This window comes from Mastigoproctus giganteus, chromosome 7, assembly GCF_048544385.1.
Source record: "Mastigoproctus giganteus isolate SK-2022 chromosome 7, ASM4854438v1, whole genome shotgun sequence".
Taxonomy (NCBI): Eukaryota; Metazoa; Arthropoda; class Arachnida; order Uropygi; family Thelyphonidae; genus Mastigoproctus; species Mastigoproctus giganteus.
In genome coordinates, this window is record NC_143581.1 from 60479175 (window position 1) to 60494938 (window position 15764).

General features: G+C 35.9%; 1 protein-coding gene across 1 annotated transcript in view; it reads left to right on the plus strand.

Annotated features, from left to right (window-relative positions):
* The first annotated feature begins 200 nt into the window (after positions 1–200).
* LOC150082945 (uncharacterized) overlaps positions 201–15764 on the plus strand; it is a 32776-nt gene continuing 17212 nt past the window's right edge. Inside the window, exons 1-2 of the mRNA XM_090376928.1 lie at positions 201–348; positions 8912–8978. Coding sequence (XP_090233054.1) covers positions 220–348; positions 8912–8978 — 196 coding nt within the window. The 5' untranslated portion in view covers positions 201–219. The remainder of the gene's footprint in view (positions 349–8911; positions 8979–15764) is intronic.

Here is a 15764-nt window from a genome sequence, read left to right on the forward strand (position 1 = left end):
TTATTAACAATAAGAGAATTTATTAACGAAAGTTCCGTTTTGTAAAATTTTCCATTTCGAGCCATGCTTGTACCTTTGTTAAACTGTATTAGTTCCGTTGCTTACAAGATTTTGGCTTTACACTGATTTATGCGGTACTGTTATAAACTCTTTAATTTAACTACAGTAATTGTTTTCTCTGAAAGCATTTAAGAAGAAGAGGGCGCTTTATGAAGCGAAATGGCTGATTCTAATCAACAGGGTCAGTTTCAGAAACCTTCACAAGATATGAAAGCAGATCAGAATAAGAATTCCTCTACAGCAGAAAATGCTCCGGATCCAAAAAGTATCAATGATTTGACACAATATGTAAGTAATGTTGGTTACCAGTAATGTCGAATTCTATATAAACCATTTATTTCTATATCGTGGTTTGGAATGGTGTGCAACATCTGGCTGCTCTGTCAAATTTCAACGTTTGCTATAATTGAAACGAATAATTAATTTATATCTTGGCAAAAAAAAAAAAAAAAAAAAAACGTTTATGTTATTAGAGTTCGTGCTTTGCGCTGAAACCCCTGGTCTGCGAGCATTATTGTTATACCGGAGACTTATGTTGCTAGAACCGTATGTGGGTTTTTGTGGACACCAGCGAATACGTTTGACCGATGTTTCAGCAGCGCATTGTTAACAAGTACAAAGGGTACTAGGAAAGTTTTGCAATACAGCTTTGTTTATTTAATTTTTTCAAAGTAATTTCCTCTACATTCAATACACCTCTCCATCCTCCGAAACCAATCTTTAAACCAGTTCTGCCAAGTTTCACTAGGGAGTAAAGCACACTCATTGTCCCAAGCCCATAGAAGGTCCTCATCATTGGACAACCGCCTCCCTTTTAGCTTCATTTTCACATGCGGGAACAGTGCAAAGTCGCAGGGAGCAAGGTCTGGACTGTAGGGAGGGTGCTCGAGAAGTTTCAGTCCTGTCGTGGCCAAATATTCGGTGCAGGCTTTGGCGCGGTTAGCTGGAGCATTATCGTGATGGAGGTACCAGGTGTCCATTCTTGACTTTGGCCGCAGGTTCTTCACAGATCCAATGACTTTAGGCAGGCATTGTTCAGTATACCACTTAGCTGTGACTGTCTTCTGCGTGTCCAAAACGACACGTTCCACAATTCCACTCGATTTGAAAAATACAGCTATCATTTTCTTCTTTACAGATCGGGATTTTCTGACAATTACGGGTGTGTCGTCATCATCAAAGACCCAAACTTTGTTTTGAGCCTTGGTCGGCAGATCGTAATAGTACAGCCAAGTCTCATCACCTGTCACGATGTCGTTCACATACCGAGATTATCCCTTATCAAACTTTTTTAACATCTCCCGGCACCAAGTCACACGTTGTGTCATCTGCTCTTCAGTCAGTTGATGCGGCACTCAGAGAGAACAAAGTTTCTTCACGTGCAAATGATCTTGCAGAATCAAACGAATTGCTGGTGCATTTAGGCCCAACGTATCCTCTATCTGTTGGTAGGTCACTCGCCTGTTTTCGTCAAGCATTTTCCTCACAGCAGTAACGTTTTCCTCTGTAACTGACGTTCGTGGCCTTCCCGGCCTCTCAGAATCCTCCAGAGTGAAATTTCCCCTTTGGAATTCTCTATACCACGTGAATATCGTTGTACGATGTGGACAATCATCATCTAGTGCAAGAGTAATTTCTTCTAAGCACTGGTCCATGGTTAAACCATGCATGAAATTATACCGCAAAACTGTCCTTATCTCATTTCGTGACGACGATGCCATCGCAAGCACTTTACACTCTCACTACTAATGAATAACTGAGCCCATCGACTTGGTGCGGCGGCTTCTATGCACGTATGAACATGTCTCAACATGCAGCAACAAGCAGCTTCCTGTGATTCATTGTTGCATCATATTGCAAAACTTTCCTAGTACCCTTTGTAATATTGAATCGATCACATCCAGGTGCTAGTTTTAGATAGTCAAAGGGTTATTATTATTATTATTATTATTAGCCATATAGTGCAAGGAAGCCTGGGGCTTATGCTGCACCAGCCAAAAAATAAATTTGAGTACCCGGAGAGAGAGAGAGAGAGAAGTAGGAGGGAATCACCAAAAAAAAGAATGATGATATCCAGCTCAGGACCCTGGATGTGCCAATCCCATACTAATCAGATGTGAGCCCCTGGGATATTTTTCGTGTGGTGGAGAGGAAAAGACAACATAGTAAAACTTCACTAATTGGGACTCCCTAATGAGATTCTTCTAAACAAGAATTTAATGTTATTAGTCTGAACTTCTTTCAGAGTGGTTTTGCGAAAATTTCCCAATTACCCGTTCTGTCGTAGTTTAAAATCAGGAAGCAATTTTCTTACCTATGGATCCACAGAGTAGTAACATACAGAGTGGACATTCTCATAAACGATAATATTAATTACGGTTACACATTAAAACACATAGAAAGTGGAGCCACCAATGTGAGTACACAGAAACGTTGTGGAACATTGCAAATTTTCTACAGTTTTGTAATTGCGATGCACAATATATCGATTCACTGATTATCGTTCCAATACAAAGAAACGATGCTATAAAAGATGGACAAATAATGAAATGTTAAAAAAAATGAGGTGTCGATATGTCCCGGTTTATGTGAAACTGTCCTGGTGTCCCTAAAGTTTTTACAGGACACCGGGACAGTTTCTTGTTATGAACATTTTTCTATAAATGTATTCGTGCTCAAGCAAAAAATAGAGTTCATAGCATTGTCTTCAATCATGTCTTCAGTTAGACTGCTCTTTTTGATTAACAGACTTGGATGTTCGGACATGTGTTTTCTTCCTTTCTTTTAAGTGCACATAGTTCGATAAGTGAAAATATTTTGTAACTGTTTTTTAATTAATTTAAGCCGCATAATAAAAAAAAAAATGCCTAAATGACTCGGGGCCGGTCCTAAAACTTGTGGGACCCTGTTCAAGAATTACTTGCAGCTGTAGGCTCCATGATGGGAATGGGGGAAAGAAGCGGATATTATTATTTAGACCATTTGAGCACTCAGTCCTGTTCGACAGAACCGTTTCAACATGCTTATTTTGAAACAGCCCTGCTAAACATAAATGTGTTTTCAAAGAGGACTTCCAGAAAGAATGGAGTTTTATATAAAAAAAAAAAAAGGGAAGGCTGAAAATGAAGCTGAATGCAGAATATGCTCGTGTTTTCTCAACATAAGTCATGCTGCTAGATGTGATATCAAAGATCACATTAATCCTAAAAAACACGCAATCAAATTTCCAGCAACTGCATCATCATCCAAACTGGAACACTTCCTTCTCAAAGAAAATTCAAATGAACATGAGGTAGCCATCACTGAACTTACAATGACGTATAATTTAATTAAACATCATCAGTCATTTAGAAGTACCGATTGCTCCTGAACCCTTTTTGGTCAACTTCTTGATGACTCAAAAATCGCACAAAATTTTCTAGTGCATGAATGAAAACTATTGCACTAATAAAGAATATATTGGCTACCTATTTCACTTAACGAAGTTTTAAAAGACATCAGTAGCACTGAATTGTTTGTAATTTCCTCCAATGAAAACAACCATAAATCGGAGAAAGTATTTCCATTGTTTGCATTATTTTAAAGAGGAAAATGGTGTGCAAGTTAAATTTCTTAAGATAAATTGTTTATCTCATGAGACATCAGAAACTATCAACAACTACATTCTTACTTCTCTGAAGAAAAATAATATCCCCAAAGAAAAGTGTATTGCGTTTGGAGCGGACAGTAAAAATTTTAATTTTAATTTTGGAGGAATGAACAGAAAAGGCCAATGCAACATATTTTCTCGACTCCAGAATTTGGTTAATTTCAAAGATGTCAGATATATTAAAGGAGGCAGCAAAGGAGGTAAGCAAACCCTTAGCCATAATTATGAGAGCTTCCTTGGACTCAGGGGAGGTACCCATTGACTGGAGATGTGCAAATGTGACCCCAATTCACAAAGGGGGATCAAAGGCTGACACAAGTAATTATAGACCTGTGAGTTTAACTTCTGTTCCCGGAAAATTAATGGAGGCACTGGTGAAAGAAGCACTGCAGGATCATCTAGACAAGACTTCAGTTATAGCTAGGACACAGCATGGTTTTGTTAAGGGGAAGTCTTGCCTGACCAATTTGATTGGATACTATGATGCAGTCACAAAAGAACTGGATGCAGGGAATAACTTTGATATTATATACTTGGATCTTAGAAAGGCTTTTGATACTGTTGCACATGGAAGACTGCTGCACAAATTGGAGCAGTGTGGCATTGGAGGCAAGTTGCTGCTATGGATAAAGGGGTGGTTGAGGGGGAGAAGACAGAGAGTGGTAATCAATGGACACTGCTCATCGTGGACTAATGTTATTAGTGGAGTCCCTCAGGGTTCAGTATTGGGGCCTTTATTGTTTTCTGTATTTATAAATGATATTGATGATGGTATATCAGGCTTAATGTCCAAGTTTGCAGACGATACGAAGGTTGGCAGGGTTGTCAAGGACACTACTGACACTATGCTGCTGCAACAGGATTTGGAAAGGTTGAGCAGATGGGCTTCGAGGTGGCAAATGAAGTTTAACATTGACAAATGTAAAGTACTACATATGGGAAACAGCAACCCCAGAGCAACGTATCAACTCTGTGGTACTACACTAACAGTGGTAGAGAATGAAAGGGACCTGGGGGTGGTGGTGCAGGCAGATATGAAGTTCTCTGAGCAGTGCAGACGAGCTGCAAGAGTAGCTCATGGTGTATTGTCAATGATATATAGGAATTTTTCTAGCAGGGATAAGGAGGTGATTATTCCCTTGTATAAGGCAATGGTCAGGCCACACCTAGAGTACTGTATACAGGCCTGGAGGCCTCATTTCAGGAAGGATGTAGAGCTGCTGGAACGAGTACAGAGAAGGGCAACTAGATTGGTGAATGGGACAAAGGGGTTCTCTTACGAAGAAAGGCTTAAGTTTTGCAAATTACAGTGTCTGGAAACTAGGCACCAGCGGGGTGATCTGATAGAGGTGTACAAAGCCTTGAATGGTTTGAGCATGCTCAATGCTGATGGGATTCTTCCTCTAGCTCAGAAAAATCACCTGAGAGGGCATAAATTCAAATTGAGGAAAGACAGATGTAGGATAGATGTGCGGAAATTTGCCTTTAGCCAGCGGGTGGTTGGTGGGTGGAACAGACTTCCATCCCTTGTCGTGGAAGTTGATAGCCTAAATAAGTTTAAGGCTCAGCTGGACAGGTATTTCGAACGAACAGAGGGGTGAAGTGGAAGTGGTTATTTTTATTTATTTATGTTACTTTTTTTTTTTTTTTTTTTTTTTGGCTGATGCTGCATAAGCTTGCTTTCTTGCATCAAATGCCTCTACTAATGCTAATGCTAATGCTAATATAGCGTACATGTTTCATAATTCTGCTGAATCGGGAGCAGGAAGGCTAGCAGTTGACGCAGAATTGGCAGTAATAAAAATATTTTCTTACTTTCACATTTATATCATTCGAACAGAATGTTTAAAGGAATTTTGTGCTACTGCTGTTGATATAAAAAATTACTCTCACTCTAAAACTCACTGGATGTCATTATTTCCTGCCATTGAGCACATTTTAAAACTTTTCAAAGGTTTAAAATCTTTTTATATACAAATAAAAGCCTCTCATTTGTATTGAGAAATGTTTTGATCATCCTTTGGGATAAGAATATTTGTGAACTGCCCACAGTTTTCTCAGTTTCTTCAGTAAAGCAATACTAAAAATTAAAAAAAAAACAAACAAACAAATATAACTATTTTAAATGTTAAAATAATTGTTTAAAAAATGATTAAGATGTTAGATAATAGAATATATGATTATTTGAGGCTAGAAAAAAATATTCAGTGTTATATAGAAAACTAAAAAGTTCATAAGTTTAAAAACGAAATTATAGATTTTTATTCAACAGCTAAAAATTATTTAGAAAATTGGTTGAAACCCCTAGATCAATTCCAATTTGTAAACTGGATGTTAATGAAAAACATTCCAAAATGGGAGGATAAAGCAAATTCTCTGGAATCATTTGAAAACATTGAAATTGAGGTTGATGAAAATTTATTAGGTGATCAGTTTGGAGTTTTTAAAAAAATTGCCATAAATGAAATCGAAAATAATAAAGAATGGAATACAGTGAGTTACGTTGAAAAATGGACGATTACTATTTTTAAAAAAATAGAATTCCTTGAACAAAAGAGCGGGTTTATTAGATTATGTTCATATTTATTTGCAATTTCGGGCCACAATTAGCGAATATTTTCTTTAATGGAAATACAATGGCCTGAGGAGCATAATAGGTTAAAGATAAGTACAGTTAGTGCAATTATTGCCTGTGATTTTATTTTGAGGGACCTAAACTGTACAGATTTTAAGAATAAAATTGAAAATAACAAAGATCTGTTAGATGCCATGAAGAGTTCTGTTAGATATATTAATAAAAAGTAGTTTTCATATTTATTGCATAAATTTTGTTGTTCAAATTAAGAATTTTGTTCTGTTTTTTTTTTAATTCCTCATTTTGAAAATAAAAAAAAATGTATTTTTGTTATTAAAATAAAATTCTGCACTTTTTTTTTTTTTTTTTTTTTTTTTGAGAAATTTTTTCTGAGAAAGTACCCATATTTATAACCAAAGCCCAATCAATTTCCTTTCTGCACTGGCAGTTGGTAGTTCATGATTAAATAGCAGTATAAATTGCTGTATCATAGCTAGACGTAGATATTTCTCATTGAATTTTTCCTGGTTAGTCAGTATCAGCACTATAGAAGTTTTATGAAAATGGAATGTCTTATTCCTAATTATAGTAGTTATTTTTTAAATAAAAATTTAAAAAAAAAAAAAGACTCAAGGAATATATAGGGTGTATCATAATGTGGGACTCACTTCTGGGATGGATTTCAGACCTGAAAACAATAAAAAAAAAAAATAATAATAATAAAAAAAAATTGTGTAGACATAAGTCTGATTTCATCTTGTTTCTGAGTTACAGCCATTTTTGTGTACCCAAGCAACTTTGTTAGAAGAGTTGGTTTTAAACTAATTGAGGAGAATCCTGAACCCAGCACAAAGAGAACATTACTGGAAGAAGTCATTGTCTCACAGACAACAGTCTGGGGATTCTTCACAAGCAGAACCTACATCCTCATCACTACAGCAAGTGCAAGCACTGTCACCAAACAATTTTCTAGCACATTTTTGCCAGTGGTTTATGCAGAAGTTTGTTTACTCCTCACTTTGTTTCATTGGTCTCTTTACAAGTGGGGTGCAATTTACCAAGGATGGTATCATCAGTTTTTATAATCAACCTGTTTGTTATTTGGTTTTTAGGAGCATTAGCAACTAAGGCCTTATTGCTCCGGGAATATGCGGTGGTCATTCCCTTGACCTTTCCGCATCCTCCGTATTTGGTGGTGGTGGGCTCGAACCCCGGTCTAATCAAGAAGCGTGTGCTACGCACTGCTTCTCCTTCCCACCTGGCTATAGAGACACCTAATAATCAACCTGTAAGCAGAAGAAAAAACACTTATTGGATTCTTCAATCTCAGCAATAGTTTACTGTCTATTTGAGCATGTATTTGACTACAAAACAGGTGACTATGTTATTAGACCTTGTGTGCTGCCACGTACAATTGGTGGCAACATTTATAGAGATTTTTGGAAAATTGTATGCCTGCATCGCTCAAATTTGTACCATTTGGGATGGGAGCACACACGTCATTTATGCATGATGGGACTCCCTACATTTCAACATTGCTGCTTGTGAGTTGCTCACCACCCATTATCCTGGATAGGTCAAGATGGACCAACTGTGTGACTCCAGATTCGAATAGCATGGATTTTTGTATTGGGAAATACTTCAGAGTGCTAATCTGTTCATTTTAAATTAGTAACAAAAAAAGTCTGCAAGCCTGAGCATGTGTTATAGCCAATCTGGAATGCTCCTGGTAATTTTTAGCATGTTTGATAATCTATATGAAAACATATATATATTGCTGCTCAAGGAAATCATTTTCTTTAATGTAGAAGCTGCTGAACACTTCAGTACCTTTACAACAATACTTTTCAGTACTACCAAGAGTAAAAAAAAGTGTCTACTCCTCGTAATATTTCCATTTCCAGATCTACATTCATACGAACTTCGTCATTTTGGTGGGTAGAGCTGAATCTTCAACTTGGGCCAGACCTTTTAGATTCACTGTACATTCTAATTCTAATTTGGAAAGAGTCTTTTTTACCCATAGAGCTGCAAGTCTGATGGCAGTATTGAGGCCAGCATCCTGCATAATTTTGGCCATTGTCTGTAACACTTCACAACCATTCCAGATAGATGGAATGAAAGGAAGTGTTTTCTTTATACACACAACCCAACATTAATTGTTGAATAAATTGTGTTACAGTTACTTTTCTGAGATAAGTATCAAAGGATTATTGCATTATCAAAGAAATAATATAGATATCTGGGTTAAGTACTTAATATTGTGAGTCACTTTGTCTAACAGTTTAAGCATCATACATTCTTTCATCAGTCTGCTTCACTACTATTAATTTGATAAAAATTCAATGCTATAAGGTTTTCAATGCTACAAAGTTGTTAAAAAGTTAAGACATAATAGCAATATAATTTGATAAACAAATTTGAGAATACTGAGTGCAATTTGTTGCAAGTGAACAGTTGCACTTGCAACAAATCACACCTACATAGTTTGCAATTCCCTACTAAAAGAGTTCAGTTGAACTTCATATATCAGGAAAAATCACATTATTGAACCCTAACAACTTGTGTGTTTAACCTTTGGAAACCATTTTGTTTGTAAGTTTATTATTAGTGTTGATATTTTGCAGGTACAAACTCTTCTTCAGCAGATGCAGGACAAGTTTCAAGTAATGTCAGACCAAATCCTGGCAAGGAATATCCTTCAAAATATAATGTTGAATTCATTGCCTAATTTTGTAAAATATAAAATCTCATTAACTGTAATTTAATCTTTAATTTAAATTGAAATAATGGACAAATTCTATAATATTTTTATTACTGATTCATAGGATAAATTGGAAATGCAAATGATGCAAGAAACCAAGCTTATACAGCATCTGATGCTATATAAGCTTGGTTTCTGTCTTGATTTCTTATCAGAAAAATTACCGGTCCAATCCCTCTAACAATTTGCCTAGTTCTTCCTTAACTTTATTCAAACTATCCCCTTCCACAACTCAAGGTTGAACTTTGTAACAGCAATTATCCACTTGCTATCTGAAGGCCAATTTCTGCATCTGTCTTGCAATCATCCTTCTTTTATTTCAATTTGTCCCTTCGTGTGTAGTCTGATGCCATCAACATTGAGCTTACTCAATCTGTTCAAAGCCTTAGACACCTCAATCAGATCTTTTCACAGGTGCCTAGTTAGCAGACACTGCAATTTGCAGAACTGAAACCTTTCTTGGTAAAAGCAGCCTTTTCCCCTCAATAAGCTTGTAGTTCTTTTCCTCACCCATTCCAACAAATTCACATCCTTTTCTAAAATGAGGCCTTTCAGACCTGAATACAGTAGTCAAAATGTGTCCTGACCATTTCCTTATACAGTGGGATAATCACCTCCTTATTCCTGTTGCCAAAATTCCTCAATATCATTAACAAAACTCCATGAACTGTCCTCGCTGCCTGTCTGCACTGCTCAGAGAACTTCGTCTGACTGCACAATAACCGCCAGGTATTTTTTTAATTCTCCACTATCCTGAGTGTGGTACCACTCAGGTGGTACATTATTCTGTGTAGATTACTGCTACCCATAAGCAATACCTTGAATTTGTCAATGTTAAACTTCGATTTTCACCTCATATCTGCCTAATTTTTCTAGCTGTTGTTGAAGCTAGGAAAATTTCCAACCTTTGTGTCATCTGCAAACTTAGACATTAAGCCTGAATGCCTTCATCAATAAATATTGAACACAACAGTGGGACTCTGGTGAGACAGCAGTAGACTCTAGGGGAGGAACTTCACTAATAACATTAGCCCATGAAGAGCAGTGTCCATTAATAACCACTCTCTCACTCAACCATTTCTTTATTCATAGTAATTTGCCCTTAATGCCACACTGCTCCAATTTGTACAGCAGTCTTTTATGTTTAATGGTATCTACAGCTTTTCTGAAATCTAAGTGTATTATGTCTATTATTTTTTGCATCCAGTTCCTTTTAAACTGCATCATAATATCCAATCAGATTGGGCAATTCATCTTCTTCCTTCCACTCCATTACTTCTTTAACCAGCGCTCTATTATTTTCCCTGGAACAGAAGTCAAGTTAACAGGTACATAGTAACTCATGTCACCCTTTGTGAATTGCAAATGTATGAGGACCATTCCTGAATTTAAAGATGCTCTCATAATTATGACCAAGGGTTTGCTTACTTCCTTTGCTGCCTCCCTTAATATAATTGGATAGATCCCATCTGCCACAGTTGCCATATTTATATTTGTCTTCAACAATTTCTACAACTTTTCTCTCAGTTGTAACAAAATCATTTAACTCACTTTTAGAATCTGATATACTTCTGTCATCCCCATCCCTAAAAAATTCCTTGTGTGTAAATGTAGATGCATAATACCTATTCAGTTTGTCAGCAACTTGATCCGGATTACCAATATTTAACTATTCATATCTTGTGAACCAATGTGATTCATCGTTCTTCTTCTCGTATTTACTTCAGAAAAGAAACCTTTGCATTCTTTGCCAGACTTCTCGTAATCTGCCTTAGCCTAATCTTCTTTGTGATGTGTTTGAAGACTAGCTTATATCTGCCATGGGCTTCTCTATCACATGATATTTAATATGCAACCTGTCCGTTTTCTTCTCTCTGCAACAGGCCTCCTCAATTCATCTGACATCCATTTGGGTATAATCAGGGCTTTTTTTGTAAAATATAAACTTCGTGAATAGTGAGGAAGTCCCCTGGGAACAGGGTTTCCTCCCCAGGAAAATTTTTTTAAAATTGCACTGCCAAATTTTTGAATTTGGGAAGTTTTACAAAGTCTTAAACAGTTAGTTTTGATTCTCTCTTTCTGAGATCCCATGAAAAAAATTATTTTATCATTTTGGCCATTTTTTTTTTTTTCCACTTGCCCTGCACTACTGCTTCTTTTTTGTAATGGATGTTTAATAAAGTCAACTTTTCTTTTTCTTTCTTTCTTTTTTTTTTGTTAGTGCATCGGCTTCTATGGCCATAATGCACCTCCCAAAATTTTTGCATTTTACTCTGATCCAAACCCAAGGCGGGATTTAAACCCGCGACCTTTGGGTTGCCAGGCAGGCACTTTACCCACCTGGCCAGCCCAGTCGACAACTTTTCTTTTACTTGACACTTCAATATTACACTGCTTTCCATAATGAACAGTATGCATTCTCATTCCCGGTGATGCTTTTAAACAATTGCATAAGTGTTAATTTGACATTTCAAATTACAAAATACAGTAAATTAAACAAAACTAATTTAATAAGTATTATTTATGAAGGTTTATTTTTATAAAGATTACAAAGTCACGCTGTGCATCAAGTTTAACTCTCTGCCAATGCACAACATGCCAGTGATGTTAGTAATAGTAAATAATTTTTATTTTAAAATACAGTATATGTTTTTTTTTTTTTTTTTTTTAATTTCTTTTTAACTTTTTGAACACCATTCTGGCAGAAAAAAGAGCCCTTTGTATAATTCTTGAATAGTGTATCTCTTAGTTGTTATGAAAAGCTGGTTAGCTTTAACGATTACTTTCCCGAATGCTTCTCATTTAGAATTTGCTGTTGGTAACATTATCAGTTGATCCAACTGCATAGAATTTAAAACCTCTCTTAAAACCACTAGTCATTTAGACGGTTACATCTTTAAGTAAATTCCATATCATTACACAGTGATCACTGCTACCTAGTGGTTCTTTTGTCTGCAGATTCTTAATGCATGAAGAGTCACTGCTGATAGTCACATCAAGAGTATTGCTTTCTCTTGTTGCTTCACTAACATGCTGCTGTAGAAAATAGTCGTCCAAGAAATCCAGAAAATTTCAGCTACTGTTCAAGTGACCAAAACACATTTTCTGGAACATTAAAATCTCCCATTATACAACAATTATGATGTACTGACTACTCTTATTTTTGTATTTCCATTGCTTATATCATCAAACTGACTGAGCATTGCACTGAAAAGCCATGTCAACCAGATGCGCTATCTTAGATTTTATGCATTTTGGAATTAAGAGCATAACAAATGCATCTGTTTTTACTTTTAGTAATCCTAACAGCCTTGAAATTTGCTTTATGAGAACCCTAACAGACCTTGAAATCCCCAACATCATGCTTTCCAGGCTGCTACATTTTCCAATAGAAGCAATGCAAGAATCATTTGCACCTTTATGAAAGCAGAAGTCCTTCTCTTTGCTCTTGACAGTAGTTACATCTTGAAGTAAATCCCAATTCAGTATACTGTGATCACTTTCACCTAGTGGTCCTTTATTTGCAGATTCTTAATGCATGAAGAGTCACTGTTGATAGGCACATCAAGAGTAGTACTTACTGTTCTTGCCTCTAACATTCTGGTGTAGAAAACAGTCTTCCAGCAAATCTAGAAATGTCTTGCTCCTAGTGAATGACCAACCACCAGTTCTATACATTGTATGCAGTTAAAATGAGTATAATTAATCCAGAGTTGAGTATAGCCTTTTTTAGTTGAAATAGATAAGGTTGCTATGTGACCTCAGAAAAACCAGACGGCCATCCAATTTTCTTTTATCCACAAATTCCATTGTTGTGTATTGACGTCTGTTACTTCAAAGTAGGTAAGCTTACTAAATGGTTTAAATAAAAATAAAAATACTGGACACACAAGGAAAGTGTCACAAAAAAGATAGAGAACCATTGGAAGGGGGCAGATTATTATAGTCAGAAATAGTAATCTAAAATATAATGGAACTAAACTGAAACTTTATTCAAAATAATTATATACAATGTATAATTTAAATTTGAATTATGCAGCTTTTATTTATATTTTTTTATTATAGAGAAAACGTTTCATAATCAAACAATTAAGACGTATATTTAAAAAAAAAAAAAGAAAGAAAGAAAAAAAAAGTTTCTTCTCATAGATTTAATGCAGGGAGTGTTATGTTCATCTGTCCAGAGAAAATGAAATTTCATTAAAACAATTTGAAACTTATTCTGGCTGTGCAAAAATAAAAGTTAAAATAAATAAATAAAAATTAAAGAAACAGAGTGTAAAATTTATTAAAACTTGAAAACTGTGAAAAACTGATTATAATTAAATTGAACTAATGAGTATATAAAATGTGATAAAACTTACCATCAGAAGCATCATTAATAAAACAGCATCATATAAATTATACTTTTGAACTATACATTACATGTAGTAAATATTTGAAGTATGAGGCTTTAGAAGCCATAAACTGCTTTAGTTAATAAAAGTTACTTAATTACAACAATGGCAAAATACTTTAGGATTTGTGTACTGGGAGTAAGTTAAAATACTTGGACACCTGGCAACCTTCAGATAGATCACAAGAAAATCTGGTTTCAGAATTAAATGATCCATATTTTTATACCTATATCACTAGAATTTTTCATTTTAAATAATGTATAATAATACCAAATTGTAGAAAGAGATCTGTGAAAGTATAAACAAGTTGGTTTAAATTTCATGTTAGAGCAGTGTTTCCCAACCTTTTTCGAGTCGCGACCTCCTTTTGTAATAACCAAGTAACCTGCGACCCCTACCACATTTGCATAAAAAGGCATGCCGTTATTAATAGGGTAAAGAAAACACATTAAAAATAGACTTTTCAGAATATAATTCTAACCTAATATGTAATGCGGTTGTACTTTGCATCTGGGCAACCGGCTTCAAAATTCGCGGCTGAGTGTTTGTTAAAGCCTCATGTCATCCTCAACATTGTCTGTTTTTTGCCTTTGTTTTGATATGAAGAAGCGTTGAAAATCCACTCTTGCAGAGATATGTAGAGGCAAATGGAAGTAAAACTTGAAAGGTAAGCATGGTGACATTGGATATGACTGATACATGGCACACCAGAACTGAGTCAACAATTTTTCATAAAACAAATTACATGCCGCAGAATCGTTCCGTAGATCCAAGAATTCATCCTGTACTTCATCGGGAATGCTGACTACATTCAGTGATGCAGAGAATGGGTTTCGTACCAGTGCAGCAGCTTCTTCTTCTGTAAGCTCGGGGAAGTACCGCTGAAATTCCTTTTTCAAGGGATTCAAGGTGCCCAATGATCTCCTCCTTCAGATTCCTTTACCACACTGCAGAGTTTTTCAAACATGGCAATGTTTCCAAGATTTACTTTCTGATGCCAGTTTTGCAGCTTGGATACAAATGCCTGAAGATTGTCTTTAAATTGGATAATGTGTGTTTCCTTTCCCTGAAGTTTCAGGTTCAGCTTATTTAGCTGAAAATTTCCTATAAAAATAACTGGCGACTTCCCCACCAGAAAACACTTTGCAACACTCTTGGGGATTGCGACCCACAGGTTGGGAACGCTGGCGTTAGAGCATTAAGTTTCTTGAGAATGTCTAAAAGAGGTAAATGAACAATTTACCCACATGTATATATTGATTACTTTTTTTTTTTTTTTTTCACAAAAACAAGGCGCCTCCGTAGCCAGGTGGGCAGGAGCAGCAGTGCATAGCACACGCTTCTTGATTAGACCGGGGTTCGAGCCCTTGACCACCAATATGGCCTTAGTTGCTAATGCTCCTAAAAAAAACCAAATAACAAAACGAAATAGATGTAATACTGTACATTTATTTAAAGTTGGTAACATATAATTAGACAACGATAACTCACCTGAGTACAAATAACATACTCATGAAACTGGTATTGGGCCCATTACATTAGTGTAAGGATATTTGGTTGACACAGTTAAAATAACATTTTTATATACTAATCACATCAGTTTATCATTATTGCAACAATTTATTTCTTCTTAATTCATGATAGTTCATTCAAGTTAACCATCACAATCAACCAACAATATCATCTACATCACAGTTCATAAGTTAATGGTCCTCCTGGCAACCTTCTGTTTTCGGTACATAATACAGGCACTCCCCGACTTGCGTAGGGGTTGTGTTCTGCGGAACTCTGCGTAAGTCAAATTTTACATAAGTCGGAATTTCCCTAAATACAGCACTCGCAACTATGCTTGCTGAATTTGATTGAAGCAAAAAAGAAATGTTCGACAAATATGTAAATAGAATTATTTATTCGATTTTTTTTTATCTCATGCATAGGAAAATTAAAGTGTGCAATTACAAAAATTATAAAATTACAAAAAAAGGGAGGGGACAGGCATAACGTCAGCAAGATTTTCCTTTCGACCATCGTTGCCAAAATCAACGTCTCCAGCTGATAAGTACGCCGCTGCAGAGGTGAGGGCTATGGAAATGTAGAATGGGTTTTTTCCATCACATCACAAAATTTCTGTGCTGCTGCTGCAGAATCAGCACTTGCGACTTCACTGCATACTTTAACATTGTGGAAACCAGTGCAGTGCCTATAAAACCACCTGTTGCTTGCCATGAACTTGACATGGGGTCTGCCGTACTTATCCTTAATATCTTCATAAATACTTGTTGCTTTTGCTTGAATGGTCATTAGACTCCGGGGCACTCG